The sequence below is a fragment of the Hippocampus guttulatus genome, chromosome 16 (genome assembly GCF_054856545.1).
Source record: "Hippocampus guttulatus isolate MCC_2025c chromosome 16, RoL_Hgut_1.0, whole genome shotgun sequence".
Classification (NCBI taxonomy): Eukaryota; Metazoa; Chordata; class Actinopteri; order Syngnathiformes; family Syngnathidae; genus Hippocampus; species Hippocampus guttulatus.
In genome coordinates, this window is record NC_141276.1 from 9787211 (window position 1) to 9802677 (window position 15467).

At 47.8% G+C, this 15467-nt stretch overlaps 2 protein-coding genes and 1 long non-coding RNA gene across 6 annotated transcripts; 1 reads left to right on the plus strand and 2 right to left on the minus strand.

Moving 5' to 3' along the window:
- Positions 1–237: 237 nt before the first annotated feature.
- Positions 238–4225, minus strand: LOC147193026 (uncharacterized). 3 transcript variants are annotated; one of them, XM_086133915.1, is made up of 7 exons: positions 3909–4225; positions 1827–3778; positions 1625–1718; positions 1364–1455; positions 1132–1267; positions 952–1048; positions 238–861 (listed from the first exon to the last, which is right to left on the minus strand). In XM_086133915.1, the coding sequence occupies exons 2-5, from the start codon at positions 3774–3776 to the stop codon at positions 1229–1231; spliced, it is 2175 nt and encodes a 724-aa protein (XP_085990041.1). In that variant the 5' UTR covers positions 3777–3778; positions 3909–4225; the 3' UTR covers positions 238–861; positions 952–1048; positions 1132–1228. The 3 variants fall into 3 exon arrangements, with proteins under 3 accessions (XP_085990041.1, XP_085990040.1, XP_085990042.1); XM_086133914.1 differs by having other exon boundaries at positions 1132–1271; XM_086133916.1 differs by lacking the exon at positions 3909–4225 and having other exon boundaries at positions 1132–1271; positions 1827–3509; positions 3602–3744.
- Positions 4226–4880: 655 nt separating this feature from the next.
- Positions 4881–15102, minus strand: LOC147193027 (uncharacterized). 2 transcript variants are annotated; one of them, XM_086133384.1, is made up of 20 exons: positions 14863–15102; positions 13791–13868; positions 13647–13712; positions 13173–13324; positions 12975–13059; positions 12702–12861; positions 12486–12615; positions 12279–12396; positions 11513–11569; positions 10879–10947; positions 10688–10777; positions 10509–10612; positions 9911–10376; positions 8435–8524; positions 6631–8352; positions 6390–6537; positions 6162–6279; positions 5937–6096; positions 5599–5691; positions 4881–5274 (listed from the first exon to the last, which is right to left on the minus strand). In XM_086133384.1, exons 1-20 carry the CDS (start codon positions 14974–14976, stop codon positions 5161–5163), a joined length of 4134 nt encoding a protein of 1377 aa, XP_085989510.1. In that variant the 5' UTR covers positions 14977–15102; the 3' UTR covers positions 4881–5160. The 2 variants fall into 2 exon arrangements, with proteins under 2 accessions (XP_085989510.1, XP_085989511.1); XM_086133385.1 differs by lacking the exons at positions 13647–13712; positions 13791–13868 and having other exon boundaries at positions 14863–15101.
- LOC147193028 (uncharacterized) lies at positions 7922–10147 on the plus strand. Its single transcript, XR_015103240.1, has 3 exons — positions 7922–8063; positions 8155–8607; positions 10014–10147. It is a non-coding gene; the product is annotated as an uncharacterized LOC147193028 (long non-coding RNA).
- Positions 15103–15467: the final 365 nt, after the last annotated feature.

Sequence of the window (15467 nt, forward strand, 5' to 3'; positions counted from 1 at the left end):
TCCTATTCATTGCTTGTTAACTTAAAGGTAACAGACAATTTTCCAGTACAAACTTGTCAATCTACATTATGTACTTTTTGGTGCGTTTACGACACACACCAAACTAAAATAATGTAACAATAACATCCATATTGACTCAGTCATTCATTCTTCCTGCCTCATCTACAATAATGCAAATTGAAGCCGTCTGACACACGGACGTCAGAATGGGTGAAGACAAACATACACACACTGAGATTCCTTCATTGTCGTGTCATTTATTGGTGTCCAGGGTCATAATAAAATGCAGCAGCAACAACCTGCTCATTCATTCAAAACTAAACATGGAAGGGATCTCTATTCAAAAGTGATGGACTGCTTTTGATCTTCCAACAAGCGTAAAAATCTGATGTGACATCATCATGTGTGTGTTGGCATGGCGAATGTGTGTGATGTGTATCCCAGCAACAGCGATGACAATAAAAATACTGGATCTTTTTGCGCCGATTCAGAATTTGCCCTATTTTTTTCCGAGCGCATCAGGTTTTCAGAACAATAATATGACAAGTAATGCAGCATACATACACAATATATAAAAATGTATTCATGAATTAAGGGTTAGGTTTAGCATCAGGAAATTTCTCTGAAATGTCACACCTATTCATGACAACGCATGGTAAAATCCGTATTGTGAAAGCTTTTAGAGGTCAAACTTCAAAAAAAAAAAAAAAAGTCTCATAAACCTGATGTGCTCGAAAAATGTAAAGACATTGTTGAAACCAGTGTCAAAAATACATTTTGGGACACATGAAGGCACCTTGGATTCAAAATTTGCAGTTGATCAGTGAACTGAAACCTTTGTGAAGCTCGACAAGGTGTCACCTGAAATAAATACACACATCAACATAAACAACAACAACAACAACAAAAAAAGACAAACATCACGAAAACACACTCGAGGTGAAATGCTACCGTGAAGCTTGATGGACACTCATGTGCAGGCTGGTTTTGATGATGTCACAGGGCAGTGGGCACGGTCAGAGAATGCCCCGCCTCCTGAGGAACTTTGCTGAAGGAAAAAAACCCCCAAACAAAACTAAACAGTTTGAAACTTGTGTCTTGTTAGTTACTTAACTAGTCCTGATTACTTACATCTGATTACTCTGGAGTCCCGTGTGGAGTCATGTGACTCCATGTGTCAATCGTGTGTCAGTCGCTTGTCAGTGATGAGAGCGGTCGCCCTTGTCCGTCACCTGACGTGACGCCGCCCCGCTCGCCAACTTTTCCTCTGACTCGTCACACGTTAACACTCGTGTCAGCACAAACGCACACAAGCACGCATGATCATCAACACACACACACAGAGACAGACAACTCAAGGCACCTGTGTGTGTCCTTCATACTGCTGTGGTTGGCCTCTGCCCAAGGGATGTTGTGAACAACGTAGTGACAGGTTCTCCTCGTTTAGCACACAACCTGAACACACGCGTTAAACACACCTTCATATGTAAAACACAAACGGTTCAAACACTCAGATATTTAAAATGCGCACCCACGGTTATGTTCAACACACACACACACGTTCATAAAGTAGGCTAAACACTCACTCATGTCAAACAAACTCGCTCACACATTTCGGTACTACCTGCGGGTCGAGCACACGCGTAGTGGAAATATTCGGTGCATCCTTTGTGCGAACATCCCATAATAGCACCTGACTGATGACACCAGCAGCATATCTGACGCAGGAAGTACAAGTACTCATTAGGAGAGAACGATGTCATCCCAAGCAGACAAAGAAACCGAGAGGAAGCGGCATTCATCCGAACAATTTGCACGGGACAGACCGTGTGGCGCGCCAGTTGCTCCGCCTCCTGCAGGCCGTACAGGTTCCCTCGCACCAGGAACACTCTGCTACTCCACACGCTGCAGTCCGAATGGACCCAGCGCTCGCCGGCGGCGTCGTCATCGCAACAGTCCGGCAGCTTGGCGAGCGAGACCGCCGCGGGTAGATACGGCCCGTGAAGATCGCCCAGCCCGTTGGCGTTGGCCTGGCCGCCGCACAGGCAGCACAGTGGCGGCGCGGCGCCGGCGCCGTTAAGTCGTCCCGGACGGAAACAGGAAGCCTTGGGGATGATGCCAGAAGAAAGGGCGGCGATGTTGTGTTTTTGGTGTGGGACGTCCTGCTGCTCCTGTTGGTTGACCACCGTCACATCATTACGCTGCGAGCCGGCACGCCAGCGAACTCGCACAAACGGACAAAAGTTGTCCGACGTCTTCTTCTTCTTCTTGGCTGGTTTTTGCTCGACGGTGCACCTTAACTTGATTTCAGGCTCCGGTGGCGAGAAAAGAGACGACGGTGGAAACCACGCTCTACGATTACGCCGTCGTCTCTTCACAGATTTTTTTGCAACCGCCGATGGCTTTCGTTGAGTTGAACCTCCGCCAGCGTCTGCTGATTTGTTGGCGGCGCGGCGCCGATGAGAGTTGTCCGATTTGCTCGCGGCGTGACATCTGTGAGCGTTATCAGGATTGTTTGTGGGGTGGCGTTGATGAGCCTCATCCGATTCGCTTGTGTGATGTTGTTGAGCCTTGCCAGATTTGTTGGAGGCGCGGCGCTGCTGAGAGTTGCCTATTTTTTGGGTGGAATGATGTTGGGGAACATTTTTTCTGGCTTTGCGGAGTTGGCGAGCATCGTCAGCTTCGCTGGAATGGTGTTGGCGAACCTTGTCGGATTTGTCGGCGGGACGGCATTGGCGAGAGCCGTTTGATTTGTTAACAACATGACGGTGATTATTATCAGTTTCTGGAGCGTCCTCAGTTTTTCCCATCGGAGCGAGGCGTTGAAGATCGTCATGAGATTGGTTGACCGTGCAGCGTTGGTGAGAGTCGTTGGATTCGCCGGCAGCGTGGCCTTGCTGAGCATCGTCGTCGCTCTCCAGCGCATATCCCAAGGCGTCGTCAGAGTCGCAGCTTTCGTAATAAACGCCCATCGCGTCTTTCTTTACACTTCTAGCAAGATGGCACCGCACTGGGCGGGGCGACGACGGGGGCACCTGCTCAAGATGTGACCTTATTCTGACGCTGCGCTTGCATTCAACGGCGGCGGATTTTTCATGAATTTTATTATGGGGAAATATCGGTCTCTTTGGGGCGGTTTGGGTGACAGGGACTTCTACGATGTCGCTGTCGTCACTCAACGTGTCAGCGCGGGAGTCCACGGTGCCGGCGTAGTCGATGCTAAGGTCCGCAAGGAGGACGACGGGTCTCGCGTGATGCGGCGGAATGTCCGCCGAGCTTTCTGATTCCTCTTCCACTTCCTCTTCTTCCGATGACGAGCTATCGCTACTCTGCGAGCTGAGAGTTTGCTGGCAGCATCCCGGCGAGGATGGCGCGGGCGATAGCGGCTCCACAATGCGCCGCACGCCATCGGCCAAAAAGGAGGCGCAGAGAAGTGGCTCCTTGGCGGCCGCCAGCAGAACGATGACGTCCGAGCCGCTGTCGCTGTCGTCCTCGCAGCTGGCATCCGTCTGGTAGAAGGCGGGACACCACGGGTCATCATCGCGGTACATACCCGGCGGGAGCGTGGCGTTCACATATTTCGGCTCCACGCCGCTATCACCATCATAGCTTCTGGTTCTGTACGAGGAGTCGACACGTGAGCGGGCCTGGTACCACTCAGGCTTGGCGGCGAGATCCAAGGCAGGGGCGCACTGGTTTCGGGTTCGGGGTGGCGCGGAGAAGCCCTTGGATAGGTCGACCGCCATGCCGGAAGGTTCAGACGGGACCGCCTCCATCACTGAAACACAAGTTTGATACGGTGATCATTCATGTAGACAATAATCGCGTCAATAGACTGACATTATTTATAAAAATAGCATGTTGGTACAATAATAATAATATTGAATGAGTGAAATGCAGTTTGTTACCACTGGCGGTGCGGAGGTTGCGAGTGGGTCCCGGGCGAGGCTCTCCGCGCTCACGAAGCTCTTCCGCCGGCTTCAGCAGGCCTCGTCGGCAGCACACACCGTGCTAGCTGCTTTGCATGCTAACTATCCAGACCGCTTGCGTTAGCACGCACACGTCGTCAACGTTTTTGTCGAAGCCTATGTGGCAGGCATAATGTACGCGGATACTATTAATATATTAATCATTCGGTGTTGAACTGTTTTTGGCTCCAAGATGCTGTTGATGTTGTGACGACAACTGTCATCTTTGACAAGTCAAGCATAATTCAAACACATGCAACAACCCCGGAAAACGGAGTGTTGTTTTCAAAGTAAGAGTTTAGAAACAACAAAGCGGTTGACGATTGCGTTTTAACCATAAAAACATCTTATCATTGAAAGTACTGTAGTTTTACTACCATAACTCTAAAATATTTTGTGTTCCATCCATTTTCTGCATTGCTTCTTCCGAGTATATTCCAGGTCTCTATGTAATCATTCATTTTTTGTGGCTCAAGTTCCATTACAAGGACACCTGCCAGGTCTAGCCAGGCATGTATGAGGGGGCAGACACAAACTTTGAGGGGGCATTGTGCTCCAGAACCTTTTACGATGTGTAACTGACAAATTCACTCACTCAGGTGCGGCCACACGTCCAAGGAGAACAGGCTACTAGAAGAACGTGCTCATATGGTTTTGGTTGTGCGGCTCAGTGTAGGAGTGGTTAGCACGTCGGTCTCACAGTGCAGAGATTCAGGGTTTGATTCCAGCTCGTTTCTGTGTGGATTAAATATCCTTTCCTGTACCACTTATTCCATTTTTTTAATGAAGCTTTTGTTTTGAAACACCCACATGGATGTTGCCTGTCGCGCCCCCCCCCCACACACACACACGCACTTCAATTTGACAGTCATCTCAAGATGCTTTTTATCTCATTGACTCAACAAAACAAGATCACTTTTTTGTCTTTATTGTGAGTGAAGGAAATTTTAAAACAGTCCCAATAAATAATAAATATGAACATTTCTGATATGTTCAAGTCATTTTTCAAACAGAAATGACAGAATAATTATCACCAGCAATATTTACAATATCACGGACAAAATGTATCAAACAACACGGCGGACTTTTAAGAGTTGCCTGAGAAGAATTGAGAAATACAGAAATAAATTATGTGCTACATGAGGAACAAGTGGTGGGGCTACAACAGACTTTCCTGCTACTTCATGTGCCATCATTCATCGCTCCAGTAAACTCTGACCTGCTGCGCGGCCAACAGTTTGTCATGCAAGGCGGCGACCTGTCGCCTCATGCTGTGAAGCTCGCTCTCCTTCACACGCAGCAGCAGCTGAAAGGACACCTTCATTTACTCATTCCTTACTTCCCAAGTAAGATTTTTTTTTTCCTACAGCAGACCTAGATAGTTCAGAAACTGAAAATGTCTTTGTAGTGATTTGTGAGAAGTGAATGCTTCCAAAAGAGGAACTGCGTTGAGAATCATTCATCCATCCCTATTCTCGAATCACTATAACGGAATTTATGGAGTGGACCTCAATACTTCCCTACATTTTCCCTAAAATGCTTTTACAGTATAATAATGCATTGTGGGATTCATTTACTCACTATGTAGGTCACTATATAATTGGTAGGGAGTGCCACGAAGTCCGCTCACCTCCATCTTGTAAACGTTGGCGTCCTGATTTAAAGGAAGTACTTCCTGTTTGGTCAGTCGACTGACCTCGGCCGCCAGGTGAGTGCTCAGCTCCTGTGATACGACACAAACTTGACACCATAAATTCACTCTTCCTGTGAATAATTGGCAAGATAATTGCATATAGAATGGCGCACGATGGCAGCAAAGCAGTAAAACTTCGAGGATCATAACGCTTCACCAGCATGCACCTGGCATAAGTCTGTGCAATATGTCCAATTTTAAACCTGACCATGCTGTCACGATGGAATTAACCTGATCCAAGAAGCCGTCTTACAGCGTCTCCCACGTGTTCTGACCTGGTTTTGTTCCATCAGATCCTGGTTCTCCTGCTGCCGCTGACTGAGCGTTTTCCTATTCTCTTCCAATTCCTGAGTCATGTGACCAATCTCAACACACTTGAGCGTGAACCGATAGGACAGATCCTCGAGCTCCCGCTGACAGGACGCCAGCTCTTCACTGCAAGCATGCGAACACACAAACTTCGATGCGCTACATGCTAACGAGCTGCTGTTGACTTCTACCTGTGTAGTTTGTAGACTTCCTCCATGAGCGTGTTTCCTGTCACGTTGAGCGTTTGACATCTCCTCTGCACTTCCTTGTCCAGCTCCACACGGTGAGCGCGCTCGATTGCCTCGATGGCTGACCCCGGGACGCACAGGAAGTTGAACACAGAGAAAGCTGATTGATCATCAGTGACAAATTCTATTGACCACTAGGTGTGGGTGATATGGTCTTGAAATACAACTCACCGGTTGCCGTAGCGACCGCCTCCTCGTTCAGCATCCTGTCTCTCTCAGCCAGGAGGCAGTCAACTTCCTTGAGGTGTCGCTGCTGCAGCTCCTCTGTTGCCTTCACGTGACAAGCCTCCATGGCGGCCAGTCCACGCTCGCACTCCGCCTGATGCCCCGCCCCCCACCCCAAAAAATGTACATTTATACACATCTTCTGAAACATTTTTCAAGCTTCTTGATGATGTTTCGCAGCCCCTACCTTCAAGTTCTGCACCTCGTCGTCATGTTGTTTCTCATCCGAGCTCAGTTTTTGTCTCGTGATTGACAGCTGCTCCTCCAGATCCGTCATGCGACCCGTCAGCGCGGCCACTTGACATCCCGTCATTTCCTGACCTTCCACTTGCGTTTCCTGTTGCGTCTGGCTGCCGGTGTCGACGCCAGCCGTTCCCTTCTCGGCGTGGGAAAGTTGCCTTCGCAGTTGTGTGTTTTCTTCCAGCAGGCGGTCGCACTTGCTGGTCATATGATAGCAGAAGGCCGCCTCGGTGGAGAAAATGAAGGTGGCGCGTAAACGCTCGGCCGTCATCCCGAGTTTTTCCCGCGTATCGGAGGACGCCACGTTCATCCAGGACGAGAAGATCTGGACGATCATCCCCAAAAATTCCACGCCGCTGTCGTCCGTCGCACTGGGATGTCCGGCATCGTCCGTCATCCTGCCGCTTTCTGATGCTTTGCCACGTTGGGCATTCCCGAGAATGTCCTGAATATTTACTTTCTTGTCCAATCTGGTGGGGCTATCATCTCCCGTGAGAAGGTCCCGCCCCAACGTCAAGATTTGATTTTCAGGAATCATCTGTGGTGTCGTGTCATTGAGAAGCTCCTCATCTTGTTCTCGTGGGTGGGAAGCATTGGCGTTGACGCCGTCCAACAGCGCACTCCAAAGCTCCTCCAGTTTCAGCTGACAGGAAGCGACCGGATGCCGCGCTTCCTCTTCGTTTGCAGTCTTGCTCTTTCTCGCCTCCAGTCTGTCAACGACCTCCAAGAGCCTGTCCAGAACCTTCCACCTGAGCATGCTCCACTCCAGCATTTGGTGCGTTTTTCCGTCCGCAGGAACGGGCGTCCGGAAGTCGGCCTGTTTTTGTCCGTGAAGCTTCCCGGCATCCTTCAGGGCTTCGTTCTCCGCCCGGAGCTGCCTGCAGCTGAGCTCCGATTGGCCAAGCTTCTTCTCCAGCTCCGTCAGCTTGGCCTCGGTAGCTTGGAAGCATCGTAGTAGTAAGCCCTCAGCGTTGCCCGCGCTCGCCGCCTCAGCCTTCGCCACGCTTGCCTCCTCGTCCTCCTCTTGCCGCCGCAGGTGGACCTCGGCGTCCCCCAGCCTGTCCTCTAAGGAGGTGATGAGGGTCTGTGCCTCCAGGAGCTGCTGGTCCTTCTCCAGAAGCTCCTGCTCTATGTCCTTTATCTTTTTGGGAAGCGGTTCCGCACATCTGCGACCGAGCTCCTCTTCGAGACGTCGGATCTCGCGGTCGGCCTCGCTCAGCTGGTTGAGCATCTCCTGGTTGCGCTGGTTGAGGGCTTGCTTCTGGCCGCTCAGGATCTCCACTTCCTGGGAGAGCTTCCTGACATCCACCTGGTCACCGCCCGCCTCGGCCAGGGCGTCCAACACGGAGGACCGGCAGTCGCCTTCGGAGTCCGGACAAGGTGGGTCGTCCATTATGGGAAGCTCACGTTGGGCACACATGAAATCCTCCAAGTTGAGAGGTTCATTTTGAGCTTCTCCGTCCGTTGGAAGGTCCGAGCTGTCCGACGCCGTGGAGGCCAAGTTCTCACACCAGACGGGAAGTAAATCATCGTCCGTTTCCTGCGTCCACTTTGCGGGTGTATCGCCGACGAGGCGCTGGGGATCCAAAATCCCGCTTCCTGCGATGACGACCGCCGGATTTTCACCCAGAGAGAGAACATCATCTCCAGATCTTTGCAAACATTCCGACTTTGGGAAAGAAAAGAGAGAAGGAAACGTGACTCGATGTAGTCATTATGTTCAAGTCGATAAGATGAATGTCAATATTTACCGTTGCGGGCGCATAATACAAGGTCCACATGCTCAGGCGAGCTTCCAGCTCCCGTCTGCCGCGCTCCGACAATTCTAGCTGATCCTCAAACTTCGAACACACCAACAACTAAGTTTCAAATTGGTCAGTAGACACAGTAATCTCTTTCCTTCACTTCTCTGTACTTCGTAAAGGTATGAGTTATTTAAATTTGTACATCCATTAGATAGTAAGTGATTAGCTGATGAGTGAGTAATTAGTGAGATAAGTTCATTAGTAGGCTGGTTACTTTGTTAGTGAGTTAGCTAGCAAATTAGTGAGCCCGTTTTTGGGTTAGCCGGTTAGCATGTTCAGTGAGTTGGCTACTTTGTGAGTGACTTAGTGAATAAACTAATGTTGTAAGTCAGTGAATTAGAAAGTTGTTGGTTAGCAGCAATTGACTTGGCCAATTAGTGGGTTTGGGAGTTAATATGTGATTTATTTTGTTACTTTTACTTTACTATTTACATATATACTGTTACTATTACTGTATATATGTTTTATGTTCAATAAACCAACAAACAAACAAACCAAAAACAACAAACTTTGTTCGGGAATGAGGAGCTAGTGAGTGATTTGAATCAAATTCATGAGCAAATTGGTTGGCGAATTATTTAACGCATTAATCTGTGTCACTGAGTGAATAAAGTTGCGAGTTAGTGAGTGAGTAACTCAGTGACTGAGGTTGAGTTATTGAGTTGGTGCCTCAATGAATGAATGAATGAGTTTGTTACTCTGTTAGTAAATTAATATGAAGGAATTAACCAGCATATTAGCCAGTTTCTGAGTCAATAGCCAAGTTTGTTAGTGTGTGAGTTAGTCGGTCAAGTTAATTAGTGAGTTGGATCGTAAGTGAATGAATTACCATGTTACTTTGTTATTGAGCTAGAAGTACTGAACTAATGTTTGCTAGTTAGTGAGTCAACCAGTGAGTTAAGTTGGTGAGTTACTGAGTTAATGAGTGAGTCAGTAAGTGGGTGAGAGTTACTTTTAGCCCGTTGTTGAGTTTGTGAATTCATGAGTGATTTGGTTACGTTGTTATTGAGTGACTTGTTAGGTGAGTTAATTAAAATTGTGATGGGTTTCTAAGTTAGTACTTTGTGGGTCAATTAGTCAGGGAAGGAATAAGTGATTGCATAAATGAGTAAGTTAGTAGGTCAGTAAGTTAATTAGCATGTATGTCAGTGTTAATTTGTTCGAGAGCGACCGAACGAGTACATTTGCAAATTAGCTTGTGTGTTAGCGAGTGAGAGATTCAGTCAGAGTTGTGGCCATAATGACTGAATAAGTGAATGTGTACATTTGTTTTCGTTATTGTAAAGTGTCCTTGGGTGTCCTGAAAGGCGCTTATAAATAAAATGTATTATTATTATTATTTGTTTGTGAGTGAGTTTGGGGGTGGGACCGAGGAAAAGCAGCATTTCCGATGAACTGACACATAACACGGAATATGCTGACCGCCTTCTTGTAGTCGTATTTGGAGTCGCTGTTGTTGTTGTCGTTGTTGATGTCGAGGAGCTTGGCGTTCCTGAGGGAGTTCTTCCTCTCCACCTGCTTCCAGCAAGCCTCCATTTCGTCCTTCAGCCTGGTGGCGCCCGCCGCGTCGCCCATCACCTCTCGGCCTGGAGACAAACCTAGGATGCTCTCGTAGCGCCTCCTCCTGGCCTCCCTCCTCCTTTTCTTCTCCAGATCGCCATACAGCACCGCCGATGGCGCCGGGGTCGCAGCCTGGTCTTCCTCTGCCGCCGGACCGCAGGGAGGCCGAAAGTCGGTCCAGTCAAAGGTCTTGTAGCGGCCTTCGCGCCGACGCTCCGAAACACTCCGGGGCTTGGAATGCCGATTCTGCTCTGACCAATCGATAGCCACATCCGGTTTGACCAAAGATTCCGTGTTAGGGCTGAGAACCACCACCGAGCCTGATAAACTGCGTGTTGTAGACACGTGTAACACATGATGCATGTTGAGTTAATATTGTATTTAGAAAGTTTATTTATTAGTTAGTATATTCGCAAGTGAATATACACCTGTTCCGAATCTAATGTTGTAATTAAGTTACCTGGTGACATCAGGAGCAGTTTGCACGTTTTTCATCAGTGCTTGGATCCAGTTCCTCCGTATTCCTGCCGTCATGGCAGACAGCGTGCAGAGCCTGCTCGGAGTCTGGAAGATGGTGAAAGTAGCTTCAAAATTCCCATTGGTTCACATTTCATTTCAATGTTGACGATCTTGTCTTACATGGATCTGGAAGCCGTAGTTCTTATGGAGTTGCTGCTCAGACACTTGGAAGCACTCGCTCAGGTCCATTTCGCCTTCCTGCTCCGAAGCCTGGCGGGAGGAAAGAAAAGACCGCAGCCCCGTCACGGCGAGGAAAGAGAAAGAACATGAAAAGTCACAAAATAACACAGAAAACCAGCTTGGTGACAAACCTCCTCGGCCACGACATCCTTGTAGAACTTGAGGCAGTCGGCAGACAAGACAAACCAGTACTTTCTCCACTAGAGGGAGACAAAGGTTAACACACAGCAGGGATTAAAAAATTAAAGATTTTTTTGTTGGAAAGTCGAGAGAAAGTTGATTGATACTTTAAAATTCAAATATGGCCCTTGAAATTTCTTTTTTATCTGTATGGCAGAAAATTAATTGACAACTACTTGATTATCGCATTGCTCAACAACTATTTTATTTACTCGTATAATTGTTGAACAGTTGAGACCTTGTTTATTTTTAAACGGTCGGCAGCCTCTCCGCTATGAATATTCTAAATTCTGTGACCCACCGTGAAAGCAAACTGATCATGTTTTTGCCGAATCAAAATAAGACATTTGCAAACATCTACTTTTACTTTGCAAAACAATGATAAACATTTTTGCCAATTGACGCACCAAAACCAGGAACTGACTCATCAACTATTTGTGGATTTGCTGCACTATCAATTTGAAATAATTTTCTCATCCGATTTGTCAACTGATCGGAAAAATAATCAACAGATTTCTTGATTATTAAGATAATCATTAGCTACAGCTCTAGTGTATACTAAACAGTGTGAGGTGGACGTTTTACCTGGGCATCGTCGTCGAGTTTCACCAGCCAACCTTTTTTGAAGTTTAACAAATCCGGCTGCAAAAAAAAAAAAAACATTTTATGGCGAAAAAAAATAATCAGAAATGCTGATGTGATTTCAAGTGGAGCAGTTGGTTGAGTTTGCGTGGAGTGCTCAGGATTAGCCCATCAGCACCGCAGGGGCTGGGGGTGAGGGGGGGGGGGCACACCTCTGGATCACCACACCGACCGCTGGAGGCTTTTAGGAGATCGTAATCCAAAAAGCCTTTTTTTGGAGCGAGTCCAGAAAGGCCTTACACGGGCCTGCCCGTGACAACACGCACTCAGGTCAACTCATTCAAAGCAGCATCCAGCTGGAATCGGCCAATGCGCTGAAGCTATACAGAAGCCACCGTGCCAATCGCCCGCCATCTGTACACCATCGCTTCACACAAGGGCACTATGGAGCCAATCGGGGGTGCGGTGTTTGGTCACCTCGACTTCCACTACAGAGCTGTAGTGTACAACATTCATGTTGTCCCTTCAAAATGAGCCAATGTGATTTCAATTTTCAAGTTGGTCAATGAAATAATGAGTGAGTTACAATATTTTGTTCGTGAAGTAGTGTACGAGTGAGTTTATTTCCCGAAAGAATGAGTAGGCAAAAAATGAGTTGGATGAACGCATGAAGGTGGTGAAGGAAGCGTGTTGTCCGTCATATTGAATTCACACATGAAGAGGGCTGTGCAACACAAAGGCGATATCGACGAAGTACGCAATCGTTTACCTCCCGCTCGGAGGGGCGGGCATCACTCTTGCTCCACCTGGACGAGTACAGCCGCACTTCCGGGTCCATCCCGGGCACCTCGGTACTCATCAAGTGCTTCCCTGCTGCTAAATCGCAGCTGAAAAACGCCAACAACACAACCATTTATCACATTTGATTGACTGATTGATTGGATGTCTTGTCAGCAGGAATTTGATTGGTGCTCACCTTATGTGGTTAGCATCCATGCTGTTAGCACACGTTTGGATGAACTTTGTCTTCTGTTCAGTCAGATCATCGCAGGGATGCAAACTTCCACATGTCGAGTGTATGTCACCGAAATCACAAACATCACCGTCTGTGCAGAGGAACCACAGAAGAAGTCACATGGCAGGAAGTGATGAGACAGGAAGTAGCTGTGACTGGCTGGCGTTTGGACTGCACCTGTTGTGAGAGCTTGTTGAGGGCCTGTGAGTTCACTTCCCGCTACAGCCCAGACGGGGATCCTCTCAACCTGTTGTTCTTCCTGCCAATGGCTGCTGCCTGCCACCACTGGCGCTTGAAAAATGGGGCCCGTGGCCGCCATCTTGGCAGGTGAAGGTTCCTATGAGCGAAAAACCCCCCCAAACAAACCAAGAGTGTTTGAGTTGAGGAACTCTCCTATGAAGATACCGCGGTGCTGACGAGGTGACGATGTTGACAATTTTGATTTCTCACCTGCACACAGTGCGTGTCTACTTTACGTTTCTTCTTGAGGTTGTTGGCGTTGGCCTGCACAAAGACAGCCAGCTGATCGCTCCACCTGGCAGGAGACACCACACACACCAGTCATTAAGACAAAAGGCGACAGCAAGCGCGAAGACAAAAAAGTGAGAAGACAGGAAGTGAGTCAGGTGTCCGTGAGTGCCCGCGTACCCGCCGATTGTGTCCTTGTTGTCGGCGCGTACGTAGACTTGGTGGCGTGTAGTGACGATGCACAAGGCGTTCTTCTGGCCCGTCCGCGCCTCCGCGTCCAACACAGCCGTGCACGCATTCATGTCCAGCGTGCCCTGAGGCAAAGTGCTCGGCTGGAGGGCAGAAAACAAACAACAACAGCGTTACCGCGACGACGGCGCCAGGATGAACACATGACCTTTAACCTCTGAGATTTTTGCATGAATAGTTTTGGTTTCAGAATCTGAGAATAAAAAAATCATACAGAAATGTTTACTTGCATCTCTGATTAAAACATGAACGTATGATGACTACAAAGCCGAATTAACATTGGAGGGGGGTTACAAATGTTAAGACGAGGGGAAAAGGAGGGGCACGGGGACGATGTGCATTAGCATTAGGACTAATCCTAAATCCTCTGTGTAACATCTGGAGCAACATGGCCGCCTGCCTCACCAGCTCATCCAACGCGAAAGTCACGACGCCGTCTTCGTACAGTATGAAGAAACGACGCTGCCATTTCTGGTGGGGAGGTTCGGAGCCGGAACAAAAGTCAGAACAGTTTCATCATCTTCATCATTACAGCGTTATGGGCCTTACCCGTGACCTATGCGTGGCCTTGTCAAAGTCGGTCCCCTCGGGAGCCAAACACAGCCAGCCGGCGTACAGCGCCTTGGCCTGGCCACAACGAGAACAACTACCAGTCAACGCCAAGGCCACGGACACACAAACATGCATTCACACGCACGCCTGTGGACCTGCTAAAACGCTTCTGGAATGTGGAAGGAAGGCCAAGCCAAGATTGAAACCTCGGACCGCCCCCAAGACTTGAGTGTGAGGCATAAGTGTTAACCACTTAACCAACGTGCGGCTGAGTACAATCTCACAACATGCCATGAAAAGAGTCAAATGTGGTCAGTCTCAATGAGCTCCTAATATTGTGGCCAGTGAGGAAAAATCCGTGAAACATTGATTTGCATTAATTTGGGAGTCTGACTAGAAATATGAGTTGGCTTGTGTAGGTGCACAAAATTGATTTATATTAATTGTAGTTATTAAGAGTAAAGATGTAATTTTAATAACCGCTTTTTAAACATTTGTATTTCCAAATTCATAGCACACACACACATAGGCAAAGCGCTTTTGTGCACCATTTAGCATCGTTCATTTTGGGTCTATGTAGTACTAGTGAGGTTAGCCCTACAATTTATTTTTCTATCCAGCAAATCCAATCCTGGAGGGGCTTTAGTGGGACTACACTGATTCCCAACGGGGCTATAGCCCCACCTTAACCCGAGTGTACATAGCGCCATTCCTGAGCATCAATCAGTATCCAACGGTCCTACATGGCACCAAATGAGAACCAATTGGTTCCTGACTAGGAAACACAAAAGAAGTCCAAGATGCTGCTATGACCTTTTCAAAGAACCAGCCATGAACTCCAATGGACCACTACAACGGTGCCAAATGGAACTAGGTGGTACCTTGTAGCACCTTCCTCGTTTAGGCTGCAAGAAGAGGACGTCACGTGATTCAAGGCGATTTTTGAATGACGAAAAGAAGCTACGCGGCATTAGCTTGTTGAGGCTAGCAATAATTACGAGCTGTTAATTAACCCCTAACAAGTAGTATTGAGAAGACTTTCAGAAGCAATGTTTCAATGTGTCCTTACGTGCTCCATTCGTGGGTGCGCGGGCACGTGAAGCTCGCGTGACTTGAAGCAGTTCTGACATTTGCTTTTGTTGAAAAAGTTGGCCTGGAACTTCTCGCACGGGCCGCCCGACATCTTCTTCTTTTTGATGTTGACGTTCTGGAAGTTGCAGCTACCCTGCTCGCGTCGCTGCCTTGCGCTCTGTTCGTCTCTCGTGTCCTCCGCTCGTCTGTCACTCGCACGTTTGGTGATGGATGACGTCGGGAGCTCGACGTCACGCTCCTAACGTCACCGCACGTACCAACAACGAGGAAAACACAAATTTAAAAAGGAGACATTAAAATGAAAGAGAAATTATTTTAAATACAGGGGGAAATCAGTGCGTAGTTTTGTGAATATAATCGAGTTTGGAGATACGTGATGATTTAATTTATGGTAAATTAAATCATCACGTATCTCCAAACGATATATATAAATTATTTAATTGATGGTAAATTAAATCATCAAAGGTAAATTATTTACCTTTGGAAAGCTTTTTCAAAACTGTATGCCACATACCTTTCCGAAAAAAATTATTCATCCCTGTGGGGAAATTAAGAACGCAGGCGGGACACCACAATAAAAGA